Source organism: Eubalaena glacialis, chromosome 7 (assembly GCF_028564815.1).
Source record: "Eubalaena glacialis isolate mEubGla1 chromosome 7, mEubGla1.1.hap2.+ XY, whole genome shotgun sequence".
NCBI classification, from domain to species: Eukaryota; Metazoa; Chordata; class Mammalia; order Artiodactyla; family Balaenidae; genus Eubalaena; species Eubalaena glacialis.
In genome coordinates this window covers 3329875-3349205 of record NC_083722.1, presented here as the reverse complement: position 1 = coordinate 3349205, position 19331 = coordinate 3329875, and the positions used below count along the sequence as shown (strand labels likewise).

At 47.8% G+C, this 19331-nt stretch overlaps 1 protein-coding gene across 1 annotated transcript in view; it reads right to left on the bottom strand.

Moving 5' to 3' along the window:
- The window catches only part of CDYL (chromodomain Y like), a 151668-nt gene that overhangs the window by 59090 nt on the left and 73247 nt on the right, over positions 1–19331 (bottom strand). The window contains exon 2 of the mRNA XM_061195685.1: positions 8624–9290. Within this exon, the coding sequence (XP_061051668.1) occupies positions 8624–9290 (667 nt within the window). The remainder of the gene's footprint in view (positions 1–8623; positions 9291–19331) is intronic.

Genomic DNA, 19331 nt, shown 5'->3' with positions numbered 1-19331 from the left:
TAAACAACCGGACCGGACGATACAGAAGATTCCAGAGGAGACTGAAATGCTTTCCCATCCCACCATCTACAGTGGTATTGAATTTGTCCACCTGTTCTGGATCTTCGCCGCCAGATTTTGCTCTCAGAGATTCCTCTAGGGAACCGGCTCTCCTCCACCTGGTCCAGGTTCCCGGGCCACTGCAGACCTCTCCGCCCACGGCGAGGGCATCCTGGGGAACTCGACTCCTAATAAGGGTCTTCCTTCAAGCGGTGCCTGATAAACTGACTTATGAAAATCACCTTTCCTCATGTGTAATTAAAAATGTGACCGACTTTTAAAAGGTGACATCAAATTAGGAGATAAACACAGTGGCAGCCCCCAAGACAGGACTGCGAGGACCGCAACAGGCAGTCGTGTGTAACCCAACTTACGCACAAAGCTAGGAAGTGAAAGGGCAGCTCGGGTCCCCTTTCACGGTGAGTAGCAGCGGCCGGCAGGGAGAGGAGGACCACGTCCACAAGAGAGGACGACGTCCACGAGACAAGACCACCCAGAAGCCGGAACGGGACACGCACTGGAGCTGTTATTATTCAATGGTCAATATTTAACACGCACGGTTTTCTGTAACCGAGGAGAGCAGAGTTATATTTTAAATGTACTCAGTAATCGTAAATGTGTCGAGACTCTCAGGGGCTCAGCCCAGCTCCCATTTCTACTGCTTGTCGGCTGGGGTGTTCCCTGGGGAACCAGACTCTGGGTGGGCCGCTCTCACCCGCTGGAACTCCCGGGAAGGAGGAGATGCTTCTCTGCTCGGCTTGCTGAGAGGGTCGGCACGCCAACCCTCACCCTCTGAACGAAGCAGAGAGCCCGTGGCGGGGAGACGGGGTGCTGGGGGTGGCTGGATCCAGCTGTGCCTGGATCCTACTCTGAGCCAATGCAGGCATTTTTGTTTGCTTGTTTAAACCGATTTGAGTCATTTCACTCACTGGAGACAGAAAAAAATCGACTGTTATAGTACGATCAGTATTGTGAATCATGCTTATAAAAAGTCCCTTGTCGCCCGTGTGACACAGAAGAACCAAACAGGAGTCAGGAGTAGGTTCTATCACGGACCCTCCTGTCCCACCAACTCTACCAAATCACTTTCTCTTTCAGAACCAGCCTCGTCTGTAACACGAGATGCTCTGGAAGCAGCAGCAGCAGCAGGTTGGAGAACTTACGACAGAACAAAGGCGACAGAAGGGCAGGCTCGGAGGTGAGACTGGGTGGGTGTCCACACACAGCTGTGGACAGCTGCCCGTCAAGGACGTCACTGGCGGCATATCCCAGAAGCCCAGTCCCCCGCTGCAGGTGACAGCAGTAAGAATACAGGATACAGAAGATGAGCGGGGTTTGGAACAGATGTTCAGCCCCACTAGTCGGCAGCAACAAGAGCAAATGTTAAAAAAAAAAAAAGGAATTTCACCTGAATATGTGATTGTTCTCCTTCTGCCCGTGTACCAGTCAGTTACATAGTTCAAAAGGAGCAGGAACTGTAGTCAGAAAGGTTCTTTCTTTGCATATGACCTAAGGAATCCAAATTCTTTTAAAATTATAAAACTCCAAGTTAATAAAATAACGCACTTTGGTATATTCAAACCTGGGCAAGGACCATAAAATTAATGCAAATTAATTTGGGGTGTTCTCTTTAAACTGCTGTAAATATTCCTTAAGGCAGAGACCAGACAGGCCCGTTCACTCTACCCCCTGGTGTGGGAGTCTCAGTCCTTGCCAGGAGGACGGGCACACACGGTGGCTCAGACACAAGACGAGCGTGGTCCCCGGGCGAGGGTGACATGCACGTTCATGAAGTCGTCACACTCTGGAAAAGCTGAGCCACTCATCCCTCCCTCCACACACCGCCAACACCCCCCCTCGCCGCCCGCTGCAAAATAGGCAAGGGCTATATAAAGGGGACTAACAGAAAAATAAATGCAAACCAGCAATTATAACCTGTAAACACAGAGTTTTCACGTTTTAAAATTAAAACAATGATACCATTTTCTACCTTCTCATTGGGCAGATATTTAAAGGTTGATTAAGAACAGGTCAATGGGCACCCAGTCTTCAAGCTTGTTTAGAGAGCAATTTGCTAACATCTGAATCTTAGGTCAGTCGTAGCCCTTGCATTTACTCTTGTTCATAGCAGCAAGTGTGCAGCCTCAAATGATGCAGGATAACAGTGGTGTCTATGCACGCGCGTACGTGTGGGTATAAATACACATGTGCACGGGGCGGGGGGAGGAGAGAGCAAATGAGGCAAAATGCAGACAATCGGTGAACGTGGATAAAAGGGTAGACGGGTTTTTCTTGTACTGTCCCCCAACTTCTCCATAAGTTTGAAATAGTATCAAAAAAATAAAAATCAAGTTTACGACTCCAAGAGAAGTGAGGTAGAGATGTGAGTCTTAAAATACAAAGTTCTCCAAGACAGGATGTTAAATGAAAAAGACAAATACAATAACATTTATGGAGTACGATTCCATATCGAAGAGTATAGACACCCAGAAAAACGTCTGAAATGACACACATCAAACTATTAATGTTCCCTCTGGGGAAGGAAATGGTATTCTGAGGGGAGGTGGCCATGGTCAACTTTCCTATTTCGCTCAATGTACTTGTAAATTACTTGTGTCAAAATTCACAGTATTTCTGGATTACTTGTGTTTAAGACACGAAGTACGTTACCATTTCTGCTGTTGTAACATCAATTAAATTTATTCATTTACGGCGGAAAAACTCACAATGCCTATAGCTGTGGTTCTCACCTAAAGGATGCGCCCAGACACAGGCCCCTGCGGGAATGTAGGTGTGCTGGCAGACAGGGAACACGACACACTATGCCTGAGGCCACTCTAGCGCCTTAAGGGCAGGGCCAGGGATGCTAAACCAGGGGAGCACCCAGGCCCAGACGCCACAGTGCCCCCTGCTGAGAAGCAGCGACATGAAATCACTGAGGCCATGCGATAAATAACCGCGACATCTCTGAAAGAATGGAGGAGGGCTGTTCACGTGGATCTGAAAATACATCCAAGACGTATCATAAAAGTAAAAAAGAAACCTAAGTGGTAGAACCACATGATAAGTATGACCCACTGATGAACTGAAAAGATGTACATGTTTGTACAATTTCTGGAAGGAAAAAACTGTTAGCAGCAGTTCTCTCTGGAGAGGAGGAGAAGGAGGTGGGATTTGGGAGGGGGGAGCTTTTACTTTTCATTTTGTTCTTTGAGATGTTTTAATTATTTTATGTTTTCCTGTCATTAAAAATGTTTAATTATTAAAGTATTTATTTAAAAATAATTTACAAATGCCTAAAGACAATTTCAAATCAAGATCTCAAGAGCGAATAGGAACTAAATCTAACTGTAAGAACGTAAAATATACTACAAACACAAGGATTTGGTAGTGGATAGTTACTTCCCATCTTGCTCTACAAAACCACAAACTCACAAGAAAACACAGCACAGGATGGCCTGAGGACCACCTGGAGGGTGCGCTGGGCCCACCTGAGAGAGTCCGGGCTCGAGAGGTGGGGCGGGGCCTGGGGGGTGCGTCCCTAGCAGGTCCCCAGGCGCTCATGCTGCTCTGGGCACCGCACTCCGAGAACCGCTGGAATAGGAAGAGACACAAGGACAGTGGAAATGAAAAGAGAAAACCCAACGGTCACAAGGGCTCTGAAGTGGGCTTGCTGGGTCAACGCTGCCCCGAGTCCCAAGCACTCCTGAGCGTCCCTAAAACCTCGCGGAGGGGCAAGGAGGGGAGTCTCCCAGAAGCAGAGGTCGGAGCTCGGCAGTCGGGTCGGGTCCCTCCTGCTGGGACTTGGGCTGGTCCAGAGCTGGCTGAGTGGCTCCCTGAAACGTCTTAGGCCCGTTGAATCTGTCACGATCACACTTAGTTCATTTTACACAAGACAGGAGACATGATTACAGTGAGCTGATGCTTCAGAGAAAACGGTGATGCTCTGGAAAGTATGTACAGCATACGGGTAAAAGGAACGGTCACATCAGGTGTTAAGTGAGAAAGTGGGAAGAATGAAAACTTCTAGGGCTGTGCACCCAGGCAGACTGGTAAGTACCTAAGGCCGTGTCCACTTTAATGAAATCCGAACTGGAAACAGGAGAAGAGGGTTTAAGGGTGTGCATCACACAAAACCAGTGGGTCCACGTGTAAAGAAAGAGGCTCGCTCTTCAAACAAGTGGCAAGTGGAAGCACCCCTTTAAAGGCCTGGGCTCCACATCAGGGACCGGCAAAGAACCGCCCATTTACAAGTTTTCAAGTAATATGATGATGGTCTGTACGTTTTCAGAGACTCCTGGGGGTGACCGACTTCATCCTACAGGCTGCTGCCGCAGGGCAGAAACCTCTTCTCCGTGGGGCCTTGTGCCTAAAACTCCACTGGAATCTGAAGCACATCCAGGTTTGGGGGCCGCCGAGCTCAGCTCAGGAAGGAAACGGGGCGACGGCACCGTTCTGCGGGGCCACCTACCGTGCGCTCAGGGCGGGCAAAGGTGAGCGCCCGCGAACCGCTGGCGGGTCATTTCCCCCCTGCAGCCTTGCCGCGTGGGAGACGAGGACAAACGCTTGCTGGTTTCAAATGGAAATCCTTCGTGGTGAGCCCTCGTACACGCATTTAACTGACGGTCTGCTACAGTGTGGCTTCAAACGTCCTCTTGTCCAGCGGACACTTCCTGCTGGGGCCCCGCTGACCGGTGACGGCCTCTGGGCACTGGTCTCCTGGCCTCCTAACCGTCCCTGCAGGTAAGTTCCAATGTCAGCGCCTACACAGCAAGTGGCCCCAGGGCTCCTCCTGCAGAGGAGCTCTGGACCAGGAGCCCGGGCCTCACCTGCTTCATATTCTTACTGGGAGGAACTTATGCTGCAGCTACTCCGAAGAAGCCAACTTTTCCCGAAAATTTCTCCCAGGAGCTTCCTCCGACTGAAATGCTCATGGGGTGGAAGACATGTGGTGTGTTAAGGTATTTCCTCCATCATTTTCCTCCTAAATCTGTTAGCTTTGACTTAAAATCCAGTAGCCAACCCTACATGATAACACTGATAAGGTTTAGACCTCATTTCAAAAAAAAACAGTTTCCTACTAGTATTTCCTCAAATGTCATACTTGTGGAATGGTGATCAACTATATATTTGAATTCACGAAAGAACAAAGTAACAATAATACAGTTTTTAAAAGCAATTGCTTCTTTTGTAGGATTAGTTCATCAGGCAATTAAAAGAGCATGAAAACAGTAACTTATTAATAAAAAAGACTGGAAACACAGCTGCATTGCCTAAATTTAAAATTTTTTCTATTTCTGAGTGAAGCAATATACTCATCTTTTAAACCTCTGTTTCATACTTAAAACAGTCAAAAACCAAACACACATATGGTTAGTCTGTAAAAGTCACTGTGTGTGTGTTAAAATTCTCCAGAAACATTTACTCTTTTGGGTAACAGACATTTAAGTATCTGTTGTGCTTGGTGGCAAAAATATCCCCCCTACTCGATTAATGTTTTGAATAGGAGACGGTTCATTTCCCAATGACTGCGCAAGTATCTGCTTCAATTAGCTTTAGAAAAACAAATCAGGGTTCTGGTGCGGCTCTAAAATTACCGTGGAAGGTAGAAACAAACATCTGTGTTAAGAATGTACGAACGTGGACCAACCACCCAAGAGGGCCTCAGTCCTGCTCGTCAGGAGAGAGACACGCTGGAGGCGAGAATGTGGTTTTCCGGAAGGTTCCATGCTCCGGACCACGGACCTTGTCTTTTCAATAGCACCCCCTCTCGTTTAGTGTGACCCAGCGACAGGGCGAAAAGGACGTGTCACACAGTCTCTTCTCCAGCAAGCACTGTCCTACCCAAATCACTCCCGCCACACACAGGCCCTGCTCTGGCTGCGGGGAGGCTCAGCCCTGCAAGACGACATCCCTCCCGAAGCCCACAGTCCAGTGGCAGGAAGAACGAAAGCATCTTCCACGCAGGAGGGTGACAGAAAGCAAAGGCACCCAGTGACCCTGACAAGCGTCCAGGACACCACTGCAAGCCTCGTTCACCACAGCCTTAAAGACATTCCCGAGGGGCTGCCAGACTTGCTCCCATCTAAGTGGGGAGGAGATTCTCAACCTGTATGGGACCCGGGTGGGCAAGAGAGAAGGGCGGTCACAGGGGCCTTGGAAACGTATGTTACTCTCACCCCAATCAACTACCTCCGCAGAAAAAGATAAAATAATTTAAGATTTTACACTTACACGCCCCTGTGGTTTTAACCACAGACACCCTTATAGACACTGAAAAATTTCTGAAATGGGTAAGAGCGATAAAAAAAAAAGGAAGTCACCCACTTTTTATTTAAATAGAAGCCACAACCCTCCTTATATACAAAATTGAGGGCTTCTGCTGAGGGCAGCCAACCCTGCAGAACTGTGCTGACAGCAGAATGTGGGAACGGAAGAGTCAAAATCGTTTTGAAAATTATGGGTCCCCTCCGGCCAGAAAACGTATGTACACACAAGCTCTGTGGACAATCAAAGGGGAACCCCAGGATCTGAGGCCTCTGTGCCCGACCCCCAGGACCAAGGCTTCCCAGAGCAGGGTGAGCAAACTTCTTCTGTTAAAAGCCAAACGGCCCACCTTCAGCCTGCAGGCCACACAGTCTCGTCACAATGATTCAACTCTGTCCCTGCAGCTGGAAAGCAGCCAGACTGTAGGTGAACGAACGAACGTGCCTGTGTTCCAATAACGCTCTGTGGAACAGAAATCTGAATTTCTTCTATTTTCACGGATCGTGAAATATTATTCCTCTTGATTTTTTCAAACATCAGAAAATGCGACAACCATTCTTAGCTCCCAGGCCACACAGGGCTGGGCCCGCGGGCTGTCGTTTGGCGGCTCGGGCCCAGACCTCGTCTGCAGCACCAGAGCCCAGGCGGCACCTGGCCCGAGCGTGCGGTGAAGCAGGAGACGCTTCTTTCCCTGGTGAAGGTGGCCGGCAGTGGCGAGGAGAACACAGGGTGGGAACTAAGAGACGTGCTGGTTCCCGCCCGGCCTGAGCATCCCAGCCTCTCCGGACTCGACCCCCGTCTGTAAAGTGGAGCCTCTGATGAGCGGGCTGTCGGGCCTCGTCTGCCTCCGAGCCTCTATGCTCCTTCCTCGTGCCGAGGTCAGAGGGCCGTCTCTGAGAGCAGGTCGGCCACACGAGAAGCCAGCTCTGCGGACGAGCTCCAGGCGGAGGCCAAGGGCAGGGAGGAGCGGCATCGGGACAAAGCCCGTGCCTGAGAAACACTGGCGAGAGGCCCCTGTACTGTGCAGAGGGGACCCTGACTTCTGTCACATCCCCCCTCCCTGTGACCCAGGGCCCAAGACCAAGCCTGCGGACGCACCACAGCAAGACGGCAGAGCGGTGTCTCAGGGGAACACTTCTCTGGAGGAAAAGAGCGCCCCAAACAAACCAACACCACTTTTCCTCGTTTCGTATTATTCTACTAAGTGTGGGCTGAGGGAGATGCACACAGGTACAGAGACCGTCCCACTCCTGCAACACGGAGGGCGAGGGGGCACGAGGGACGAAGGGACATGGGAGCGGGTGGCTCTTGGACCAGAAGGAAGACCAGTGTCCACGAGGCGAAGAAGGAACAGGGCAGAGAAGAGCAGGCGCCCCGACGTGGAGAGGGAGCTGGACAGGCAGGGGAGGGCCGCGTGCAGACTCGGAGCCGCCTGCCCACTCAGTGCAGCTGCTGGCGACTGGGGATCGCGCCCCCGTCCAAGAATCACAGCAAATGGATGGGAGCCGCCAAGAGGCGGGGAGCAGGGGGGCCAGTAAGACAGCAGGCAGGTATACCTACCGTGAGGTGAGGCATACGTTAGAGAAGATGTAACAGAATTCTAGAAGACGTGGCAGCTCGCCAGGCACAGGAAAAGGGCAGGGAAGGTAGCTGTCCATGTTGATCCCCAGGTGTGCTGTCCTGGGGTCGGGGAGGCCCCAGGATGACCACCCAAGCTGCAGCGTCCGGGTCAGGAACAGGGTAAAAGCAGAACAGAAAAGAGCACCCACACTGAACGGACTCCTGCTCTGAAAAAGGGATCCGAACAGCTGACTATTTTAGAGAGAACAATTGAAGTCCCAAAGGCTCTTAGGTCATCAATATCCTCCTTGAAAGGCACTTCTGGTTATTTAGATGGGTTAGCACAACAAGAACCATGACTTCTAATCAATACCGGCCACACGTAGAAAATTCAGATGGATTCCTAACATGAGACCCAGTGTCTAAGAGGTGCATAAAGGTAGAAACTAGCTGTGAAAAACCAACCAACCAACCAAACAAAAAACCCAGCCATAACCTACTCAGAGTGGGACACTGTTTAAATCAAGTCAACGTGGTGGTCCAGTCTGTGGACGGCCAATGAAACAGAGACAGCCAGTGCTGACTTCAGACGTCCATGTCAAAGGCTTCAAGTGAAGAAAGCGGGGGCTGGCGAAATCTCTCCAGGGCTCCCGCAGACAGACATCTGTCAGAAGTGAAACCCGCAGGAGCCCCCGGGCTCACACCAGACTGCCCTCCGGGGCAGGACCCCCCACGCCCCTCCAAGACCATCACTCACCTTTCCCGTTCACGGCTAGCCCCGTGGCCACGGCCGCGGTCATGGGGCCGGACACCTGCGGCACCAGCGGGTGTATCCGGGGCCGGCTCCCCATCCTCGCCCGCTCGGCGCCGGGGCCCAGCAGAGCCCCGACCGGCTTCTCGGCCGCCACCTCCGGCGCCACCGTGTCCTCCTGCCCCTGCTCGGCGGGGTCCAGTTTCTCGGGGCTCTCGCTCTGAAAGCCGTCCCCCGCGGTCCTGCTCTTGATGGGGCTCTTGGGCACGAGGATCTTTATGCCCGACTTGGCCAGGTCCATGTTCTTCCGGGTCGAGAGGGACGGGGCTGGGTTCTTCCTGAACTTCTGGCCGGCGGCAAACAGCGGGCTGGCCTTGGGCTCGGGCTCTTTGCCGACCACTAGCGATTTAGGAGAGGCCTTGGAAAAGCTGCTGTTGGTGGATCTGGAGATCTGCTTCCTCGCATTGTTCGGCGAGGTCCGACTGGTCCTGGTGAAGGGGCCCTCCTTCTGCTTCTCGGAGTGGCGCCTGTTGAAGTCGTGGATGTACTCCTCGCAGTTTACCAGGTGCTGCTCGGGCTCCCAGGTGTCATCCTCGCTGTCGTAGCCCTTCCACCGGACCAAATACTCCGTCTTCCCTTTTTTGTTTTTCCTTTTGTCAACGATTCTTTCAACCTGTTTACAGAGGAAAAGAGACAAGTGTAAACGTATTATCTGAAAAATAAGGTGCAAGCGTAATAATAATGGAACATCAAGAATAATAAAAACCGCAACAGGTGATGCACATGATCGTCTCTTCCCGAGCCGAACCATCTGAAAACAGAATAGTGACAGAACATTCGGGGTTTTAGCGATTTCCTTGAAATTAAGTCAAACAAAAGGCTAAAATTTTATGCTCAGAATATATGGATGTGTTAGGTGGCTTATTTTTTTGTGATTCAAGAGAAGCTCTCTTTTTATTTTTTACATTGAACGCCGACCACCTGAGCTGGTTTTCACAGTCACAACTGGACCAGGGCTGGGCATCTCCAGCCTTCTGCGCGGTCATCCTGTTACCAACAGCAGGCGCCCAAGAAACAGCACGGCTGTGGTCCAGGCCGAGCTCTGAGGGTGGCACCGGCCCACGCACCGAGGAAACAGGGTCAGTACTGACAGCGTCACTTAGAAGCACTCGGTTAAAATGAAAAAGGTCAACAGAGGACTTAACGCTTTATTGGTAATAAAATGGTGTAGAATGGTCAGGTTATTTACCTTTAAAACTTGGTTTTAACTAGTGTGAACCGACATCTTTAAAGGAAGACTCTGTCAGTCTTTGAATTTGATGATCAACACATCCCGTATCAAATTTATGAACTTACACAACCTTGGCATGAAACGTACTGTTATTACCGTGACAAATTCCACTGCCTTAATTGACATCCTAAGTGTAGGTGGGAGAGCGTCTCTGACTCGTGGGAACGAATCTGTTTCACATAATGTCCCCCAAGTTATTGGGGAAATACAATCTGTGGCTACCTTTCCAGTCAACAAAGAAACCACCAGCCTGCTTCCCCAGTGGCAGCGGGTACCTCGTACCTCGTAGGCAGAGGCCTGGGCCACACAGCAGGCAGCTCTTTAACTAAGGAGACAGGGTCTAGGCCATTATCAGGGTCTTCAGCAAACTTCTGGCAAAGCTACAGGTTAGGCCTGCTGACACAACGGTGTACCTAGTTCTCCAACATGCCGAAATAGCAGAAGCTGAGTACAGCTGCAGATGCTGAAGGGGAGTGGGGAACACCCTACACCCCAGCATCTGCCCTACTGTCGAAATACCCCCCAAACTTGCCAGTATACCTACCTGGGGTGTAGAGAATTAAAGCCCTGAACTACAGAAGAGCCTCAAGGTAAATACACATTACTGCCTCCGGGTGACAAGCATTAGGGGAAGGAAAGGCCTTGTTTCAGCAGAAGGCGGGTTTCACACCAGGCAGACCCCGAGTCACAGCGGCGTCAGGCCTGCACGGTGGGCCCTCATGGTCCAGGCTGCAGCGTGGGGAGCTTTCAAAGTTACAGAATCTCGATGTAAAGAATTTTATAAAACAAATTCTTCATAAAAGCACAGAATTACAGACAAAAGTTCTTTTTGTTAGGATTTCCTTCTAAAACTCAATCTAAAAAACCTCAAACGTGAAAGAAGTAAAACCAGGCTTTCCTGAACATAGCAAAGTCCTCTGATGGTTTCCAGAGCAGTAAAATTAATCAAAAAGGGTCACTCCGAACACCCAACGCACGCCACAATCTCGGGGCCCAGGAAGGTGCTGGGATGGCCTGGGGGTTGCACAGGACAGAAAGAAGAGCACGGACGAAGGTTCACTAACCTATGAACAAAAACCCACGGAGAAACCCACCGCGGTTAAAGAGCTCAGTAAGAGAAGGAAGAAAGTAACTCTGCTATTGCTGCAGTTAAAATACCGAACAGCCTGAGAAATAAGGCATGCAAACATATCCGCTTACAAGAAGACGACCAAAGTTGCACCATCATCAATAACTGTGCCAGCGGCCCTGCTGGTGGCTAATACTTGCTGTGATCCCTCCCAGAACAGTGGGCTTTCAGGATAACTTTGCAATCAGAAGCAAGGCTGAAGGCTCTTCTCAGGTTTGAGTCGTACACCAATGCCTGGGTAACCTGGAACAACAGAGCATCACCATGGAAAAAAGAATACATAAAACCCTGCTTATGTCAAAGAATTCTGGTGGACCTTTGAAGCAACAGATGAGGAAGACAGGTTTTTCACCAGCCATGTGAAAGGTGTGTTAACTGTTAAGGACAGGAAAAGTTGCCTTAACTACTAAGAACAGTTGTTAACTATTAAAAACACAGGCAGATACATTGTTCCACTGGAAGAAAGAGAGGAATATACACATAACTATCTGACGACATGGGAAGGAAACCAAAAGCCCACAGAACCGAGGGGATTGGACCCTTGAAACAAGGGACCCCAGTGGCTCGTACATCCCCAGAACTCGGCAGAGAGCACAGTCTCTTTTTTTTTTTTCTGGCCGCGCCGCAAGGTATGCAGGATCTTAGTTCCCCCAACAGGGCTCGAACCCGTGCCCCCGGCAGTGAGGGCTCGCGGTCCTAACCGCTGGACGGCCAGGGAAGTCCCAGAAAGCACAGTCTTAGAGGCTTCAGGTGCCAGACGGTGGAGTCAGGAGTGGGCAGGGAGGAGATCACAGACAGGAAGGCCCCACAGAAGGGGAGCTGCCAAAATAACGCCCAACCCCTTCAAACCCTGGGCAGCCTCCTGCTGTGCCACCAGGGAAAGCAACACTTGGTGCGTTGGGGAGCACCCCAGACCACCTCCACCGCAAAGAACACTGGGCCTTTTACTGTCACCTCCCAATGGACCTGAGGTCGGCATGACAGTCAGTGCTAGAGCCACCTATCCTGCTGTACCAAGTCCCCGCTCATCTCCCAAGGGAACCACTCAAGGTCCTAACAACCTGCCTGCCTTCTGCCCACGGTGGTTGTGACCTTCCTCCTTCCACTCTGAGAAGCACTGGGCCATGTGCCACCAAACTGGTGAGCACATCCTCCTGCCCAGAGAAGAGTCGGCCACCAAGGGGGCCGTGTCTGGCAGCTGCGTCCACACAGGACCACGTGGTGAGGCGTCAGTCTGCAACCATCTCCATTTCTCCTCATTGTCAGGCCACAAGGCGGGGAACCATTTACTGCCGGGCCGATGAACTGGTCAACACAGCGAGCCACTGATCTCCACGGATCTTCCTCGTATCTCACCAGGCGACCCATGAGGCTTTCATCCTCTTCTCTGAGAAAACCACATCCTTGTCAGTTTGCCATCATCGTAAGTGAAACTCAAGAACCGTGACGTGTCTGTGATTTCACCCCATCTGCAAGCTATCACGCGAGTCTGCACTGTTTCATGGATGTGGCAAAGGCAAGACCCCTGATCACAGACAGAGGACTCTCTGTTCGTCAGCAGCTGCAGCAGCCAGGGGACCAGCACGTCCCTGCTCCAGTCCCCACAGGATGACACAGACGGCCAGGTGAGGCCCATGCACACAACGGGTGATGTTACAGGACAGGAAGCCAGTCTTTTACGATGGGCCGTGAGCCTGCCTGCCCCGACCTCTGGCAGGAGAAACTATGGCTGTCTTCTAAACAAACATCCTTGGACAGTCCTGAAAGACGTTCAAGGCGGGGGAGCGGGGGGAGAGGGAAGGAGCAACTGGATGAAGGTGGTCAAAAGGCACAGACTTCCAGTTATAAAATAAATAGGTTCCGGCGATGTACAGCATGGCAACTGTAGTTAACACTGCTCTATGGTATATTTGAAGTTGCTAAGAAAGTAGATCCTAAAAGTTCTCATCACAAGGAAAAAAACACTTCTCTCTCTTTTTCTCTTTTAATCATATGAGATGATGGATGGCAACTAAACTCATTATGGTGATCATCTGGCAACATATGTAAGTCATTATACTGTACACCCTAAACTTACATGGTGCTGTGTGTCAATTATATATGATAAAACTTAAAGGAAAGAACGATGTTCATGAATTCAGAGTAAATACTGTTAAAAATTAAAATTTCCCAAATGTATCTATAGATACAAGACAATCCCAATAATAATCCCAGGACGATTTTATGTGGAAACTGCCGAGATCTGATTGTTTACCTGGAAAGGCAACAAACCTGAAGAGCAACCCAGAGCAATCCTGAAAAAGAATTGACTGGAAGACTCATAGAGCCATACTTCAAGACCCTCTCCCAAGAACCAAGAGATTCCCAACAGTGTGGTACTTACACAGGAAGTACAAGGGGATCAACGGAATAGAGGAGAGAGTGAGCCCAGAAGTAGACCCTCACTTAAACTGGCCACATGATTGAGTGAGTGATTGATTTTTGGTGACAAAGGCTTCCAAAGCAATCCACTTGCCTTTTCAATAAATACTGCTGGAATACTGGCTATCCATACGTAGAAAAAAGTGAACCACAACCCTTATCCCAAACTTTACACACAGAAATTAATTCAAGATGTATTTTAGGCCCAATTATAAAAGCTTTCATATGAAGCTTTCATAGCAAAACATAGGACATCATCTTTGTGACTTAGGGGCAGGCAAAGGTTCTTTAGGTCACAAAAAGCAATAACCATGAAAGAAAGAAAATTGATAAATGAGACTTTATCAAAAAACAATGTTGAGAAAATGTATAAACACGCCACAGATTGGGAGATGATATCCATAAAAAATATCTTCAAGAACTGGTCCCTAAGACTAATAAAGAATTCCTAGAATTCAATAATGAAAGGACCAAAATGTAATTTAAAAGCGGGCAAAGGATTTAAGCATACATTTCCAAAAGAAGATAGACGAATGGCCAGTATACACATTAAAAAGTGATGAACATCATTGTTCAAGAGGAAATGCAAATTAAATACACAATGAGATACTACTACATACCCATTAGAATGGCTAAAATGAAAACACACCAGGGATGTACAACTGGCATATTCATACAGTGTTGGTAGGATTTTCAAATGGTACAGCCATTTTGGTAAAAGGTCTGACAGCATTGCATAAAACTAAACAAATAACTACCCTATGACGCAGCAATTCCAATCCGCATTACTTACCCAAAAGGAATGAAAACATACACCTACAAAAAGACTAGTACAAAACTATTTATAGCAACTCTGTTCATAATGGACCCAAACTAGAAACAGTGCAAGTTTCTGAGCGACTGGACAAACTGTAGTACGTACATACAATAATATCAACAAGAAGTCAACTGGTGATACATACAAACACATGGGTGAGTCTCAAAACATTACACTGAATGAAAAAGCCCTACTCAAAAAACTACTCATTGTATGATTCTATTTAAATGAAAATTCTTGAACAAGCAAAAAAAAAAAAAAAACCCACCCCAAACTATTATTGAAAAAAAAACCAAAAACAAAGGTTGGTGGGGAATTAACTGGGAGGGACATCAGTGAACTTTCTAGCTCAATAAGGCTTTGGGTTGCAAAGGTACACGCCTCTGTTGAGGTTGGCAACCTGTATAGTATTTAAGACCTGTGCACTGCATCGTTAGAAAATGTTACATCATTAACAAATATGTATAAACACATACGGAATTCCAGTTAATGAACTGCATGCTAAATGAAGTTTATTAGGGGGAAGTGTCCTGATGTGGGCACTTACTATAAATTGCGTCAACAAGTGAAATGGATGGCAGGATGACAAACAGAATGCACAAGAAGAATCTGCAGGGGGCCTGTGAGCGCTCACTGTAAAGTCCTTTCCACTTAGATGTTTAAAATTTTCCATCATTAAAAAATGTTGAGGAAAAGTCAATATTTATTCTTGATTTTAAAAACTCAGAAATAAAGGAAGTTACAATAACTACTAGGAAAAATAAGCAAGTTGAGTAAAGTCACAGGATTAACAGTAGTATTAAATAATTAAAATGAAAAATTTTAAATCTCCATTTACAGTATAATCAAAAAGCAAAATATTAGTGATAAATTTAAGCAAAATGTCTAAAACATCTATGCCGAAAATGACAAAACATGGCTGAGAGAAATGAAAGAATACTTATAAGCCGAAAGAAACACCATGTTTATAAATCGGCACTCAGTTTTATTTAGTTGTCAATTTTTCCTAAATTGATACATAGATGCAAAAGAATCCCAATCAAAAATCCCAAAGCTCTTTTATATAAATTGACAAATTAACTCTAAGGTTTTGTACGTCAAAGTTAAGAATCTAGAATAGCCAAAACAACCTTGAAAGAGAAGCACGAAGTTGGAGGGCTTATATTACCTAAATTTAAGACTTACTATAATGGCTAAAATTCAGACAAGAGTAAATGCTGACGAGGATGCAGGACTAGTGGAACTCTCATACATGCTGGTGTAAAACATTACTGAACAGAAACCCCAATTAAATAGAGTCGGAAGACCAGCAGGGGGAGCTCTCACCCCTGCGACAACAGCCAAGCCCAACAGGAAGAAGAAAGACTCCAGTTCTTTCCTGCCAGGACTCAGCCAATGAAAAGTCGGGCTCTGTTTACTAAGCCCGCCCCCCTCCCCGTCCTCTCTATAAAAGCGTCTCCTTCCCTTGCCGTGGGGGGACTTGCACATGGCTGCTTCGGCTGAGACCCTGAATTGCAATTCTCTGCTGATCCCAAATAAACCCATCTCTGCTGGAGAATACCTGGCCGTCTATGTGCTTCAGGTCAACACTGGCGAGTACGGAAAATCGTGTGACAGTTCCTTAAACATACACCTACCTCAGCAATTCTACTCCTAGGTATTTACCCAAGAGAACCGGGAACATACGTCCACAGAAAGACCTGTACGAGAATGTTCAGGGCAGCTTTATCCTAACGGTCAGAGGCTGGGTCAGCCCAGGTGTCCATCAACAGGAAAGCGGATGAACAAGATGAAGTATATCACATCCTGAACTGCTGCCCACAATAAGACAGCACCAGCACTGACCCCTGCAACACGAGTGGATCTAAACATCATCGCGCTGAGTCAGTGAAACGAGACACAGACCGTACACTACGTGACTCCACTTGTTGGAGGGCCCACCAGAGGCAAAACCAACCTGTGGTGGGAAATCAGAGCAGGGGAGTCTGTGGATGGGGTTGGGGGGCACAAGGAGACTGAAGTGGTGAGAATGCTCCATCTCTGTCAAGATGGTAGTTACACCGGTGTACACATTTGTCAAAACTACCGCACACTTAACATTTATGCACTTTCTGTATGTAAGTCACACCTCACTCAGCAAACTCAAGGAACAACTCCTAAGCAGCTCTGAGGCTAGAGTGAACCAGGGGATGAAGAGATGCTCCTGGCAGATGACATCTAAACCGGAGCTGGGTCCTCAGAGACCTGCATCCTCCCCGCGGGCCGAGCTCCCTGCAGCACACGGCCCACCGGTTCCCCTGGCCACAGTGCTGGGGAGCCGAGTGCCAAAGCCGAGCGAAGTGGGCTGGAATGGAAACACGGAGAACGTGTGATAAATGTAAAAACAGGACCAGCGCAAAATAAAACTGACAAGCTGTGGAAAGTATGGACCAAGAGGCTACTCATCTTACCGCATTAAAACCTCTTTCAAAGCTACAATAGAGCAGGGCAAGAACTGTGAGTAAGCAATTCATGACAGAAAGTACAAGCCACCACCACCCCGTGAATAAGGTTTAACTCACCAAAGGGAGACACCACTTTCTGTCTGGAAGGCTCACGGGGGTGAAGAAGCAGCCTGACTGCTGAAGGCGGGAGCTGTGTTATGTTATGGAGGGCGATTCAACAAAGAACATCGAAAGGTTTAAAACGCTCTTACTCTGTATTCGAGAATTCAGCTGAGGAATAAACTCAAGGAAATAACCGAGTGGATGCTCAAAGACGGTGGCAGGTGCAAATGGAGAGCAGGTGAGGAGAAATCCAGGAGCCTGGAGAAGGCACCTGCTCCACTGCTCGGAACCAGGCTCGGAGCCTCGCTCCCCCTGACGCGCGTAACCATAGGCACAGAGTTTCAGTTCTGAATTCCTTCAGTAGTGACTGACTGAATTCTGCCCTATTATATGTTCATCAATTTATTCTTGAAGCAGGCTGGTAGAATGAAAGGATAAAAATTTTCAATGGCCGTCTTTTCCAAAGTGTTAAACGCTAAGTGAACTTTCTAACCAAAAACGAAAGAGAAATGTTATGATTTAGGTTATCAGCAAATGTGGATTTCCATCTGCCCCATGAAAAATGCACAGAACGGTACCATCGTTATTCCCATTTCCTCCTTCCATGAGACCACCAGATACTCGAGCAGTGATATGCCTCTCGGTATATATGCAGGAAGGTAGGGAGACTGTATATATTGTTACTGTCTCCCTTCTCAATATGTGATCAGAAATTCTATATGCATACACATTAAATGGATCCTGTTTGCTAAAAGTCATAACACCCACCCTACCCATCCACTTTTTCTTACATGACTTACACAAGTAAAAATGGATTCAAGTTGTTTAAAGGGTAAGGCGCTTAGAAATTTTACCAGTAAGTCACATTTCTGGTATTTTGTTCTGAATAAGAGTAGGATGGTATCTGGTACCAATGAAACCACTTGCTTCTTGCATACTTGACAGACAAATCACAAACTGAGTCCAATCTATGTATGTGTATTGTATAAACAAGGGTGAATCAGAACTTTTCCCGCACAGCTGCTGCAACTGAAAAACTATAAAAACATATTTCATAACAACTATATTATTCTTTAGATACCTCAAAATAGAAAAAAGCATTTGTTATTTTTCATTGACAACACAAACCAAAAATGCCAAATAGAGAGCTTGAAGAAATAATAAATTCCTGTTCTGAGTCAGAATGCTTTACTGTCTGGCTTTATTAAATGGATGGAGACAAAGACGGAATTGTTCAGGAAGTGAGAACAGATAAACCACAATTTCTGACTTTGAGAATTTTCTTTTTAGCTCTATTTTCATAACAAAATAGCAAAGTTAGAAACTACGGTCCTACAGGCAAGCTTCCATATATCTACGATTATAAAAACTTTGCCAAAGAATTCACTTTTAAACCTCAATATTCCACAAAGAAAGCCACACCTAAATGCCAAGACATGCCAAAATTAAGTTAAATAAGAATGTACCAGGCGCACACGAAGGACTCAGCAAAGTAACGTTTGTGACAGACTTCACTGACGCCGTTTGATGAGAATCTTTCTCATGAATGATAAGCTGACTCACGGAGAGAGTACCTTTGTGTGGAAAACCCCCAAAGTGCTCTGTGAACAGGAATGAGTACATGCACCAGGGGAATAACACCCACTCTGGGGTGAAATGCGGCTGTTCTACAGCCCACGCAAATACACTGGCACACACACAGTCAGACCAATGACAAACAAATCACTGAGGAGCCAGAATGTAATTGCTTTGGCCAGAAAATCAAATCTCAGCTCCTGCATGGAGATGCGGGATTGAGGCCACGAAAGTGATCCTCCAACATCATCTGTCCCAACTCCATGGAGGGACACTAGGGGGCAGCGCAGAGGTGGAACGGGAACCCATTTCTTCCATGGTAACGTGAACCTTAGAGACAGTGGGAGCCGCAGCACCAGGGGTGTGCAGAGTAGTTTTTGTGAGAAAGCGCCCCTCTCTATTTCCTCCAGATGCCATCTCGGGGAGAACGCTTAGGGCGGAGAGGCACTGCCAAATGCGATTTCTACACAGAGCCCCGGCGACCTGGAGACGGCCATGGAAGTGCTAAGTGGGGTCAGTATGTGCAGACTCTAAGTCTGACAAACCAGCTCTGAGATCTGCCAGGTAGGAAGCTCTGATTGAGACCCTCAGGGTCTCTATGATGCACCCTTAGAATCCATCTGAAGCAGATGGATTCTAAAACCCAGTTCTGCTAACCAGTCAGCACACTCACCAATTCCACCAATACGTACCAAGTCCCTGCGACACGTCAGGTTTCTGCTTTTTCTGAGGTTACAGGAAGAAACAAAAACAGTATTGCTTTCTTCTATTTTGGAAGTTATACTCAAGTGAAAGGAGTCAGAAAATTAATAAATGTGAAATACATTAAATATATGTAATTGCTAAGAAGAGAAAAACCCCAGGAAGAGGACAGGGTAATGGCAGAGAGGTTGGTCAGGAGGAGCTGAGCAAGGACACCTAGAAGGACGTCCAGC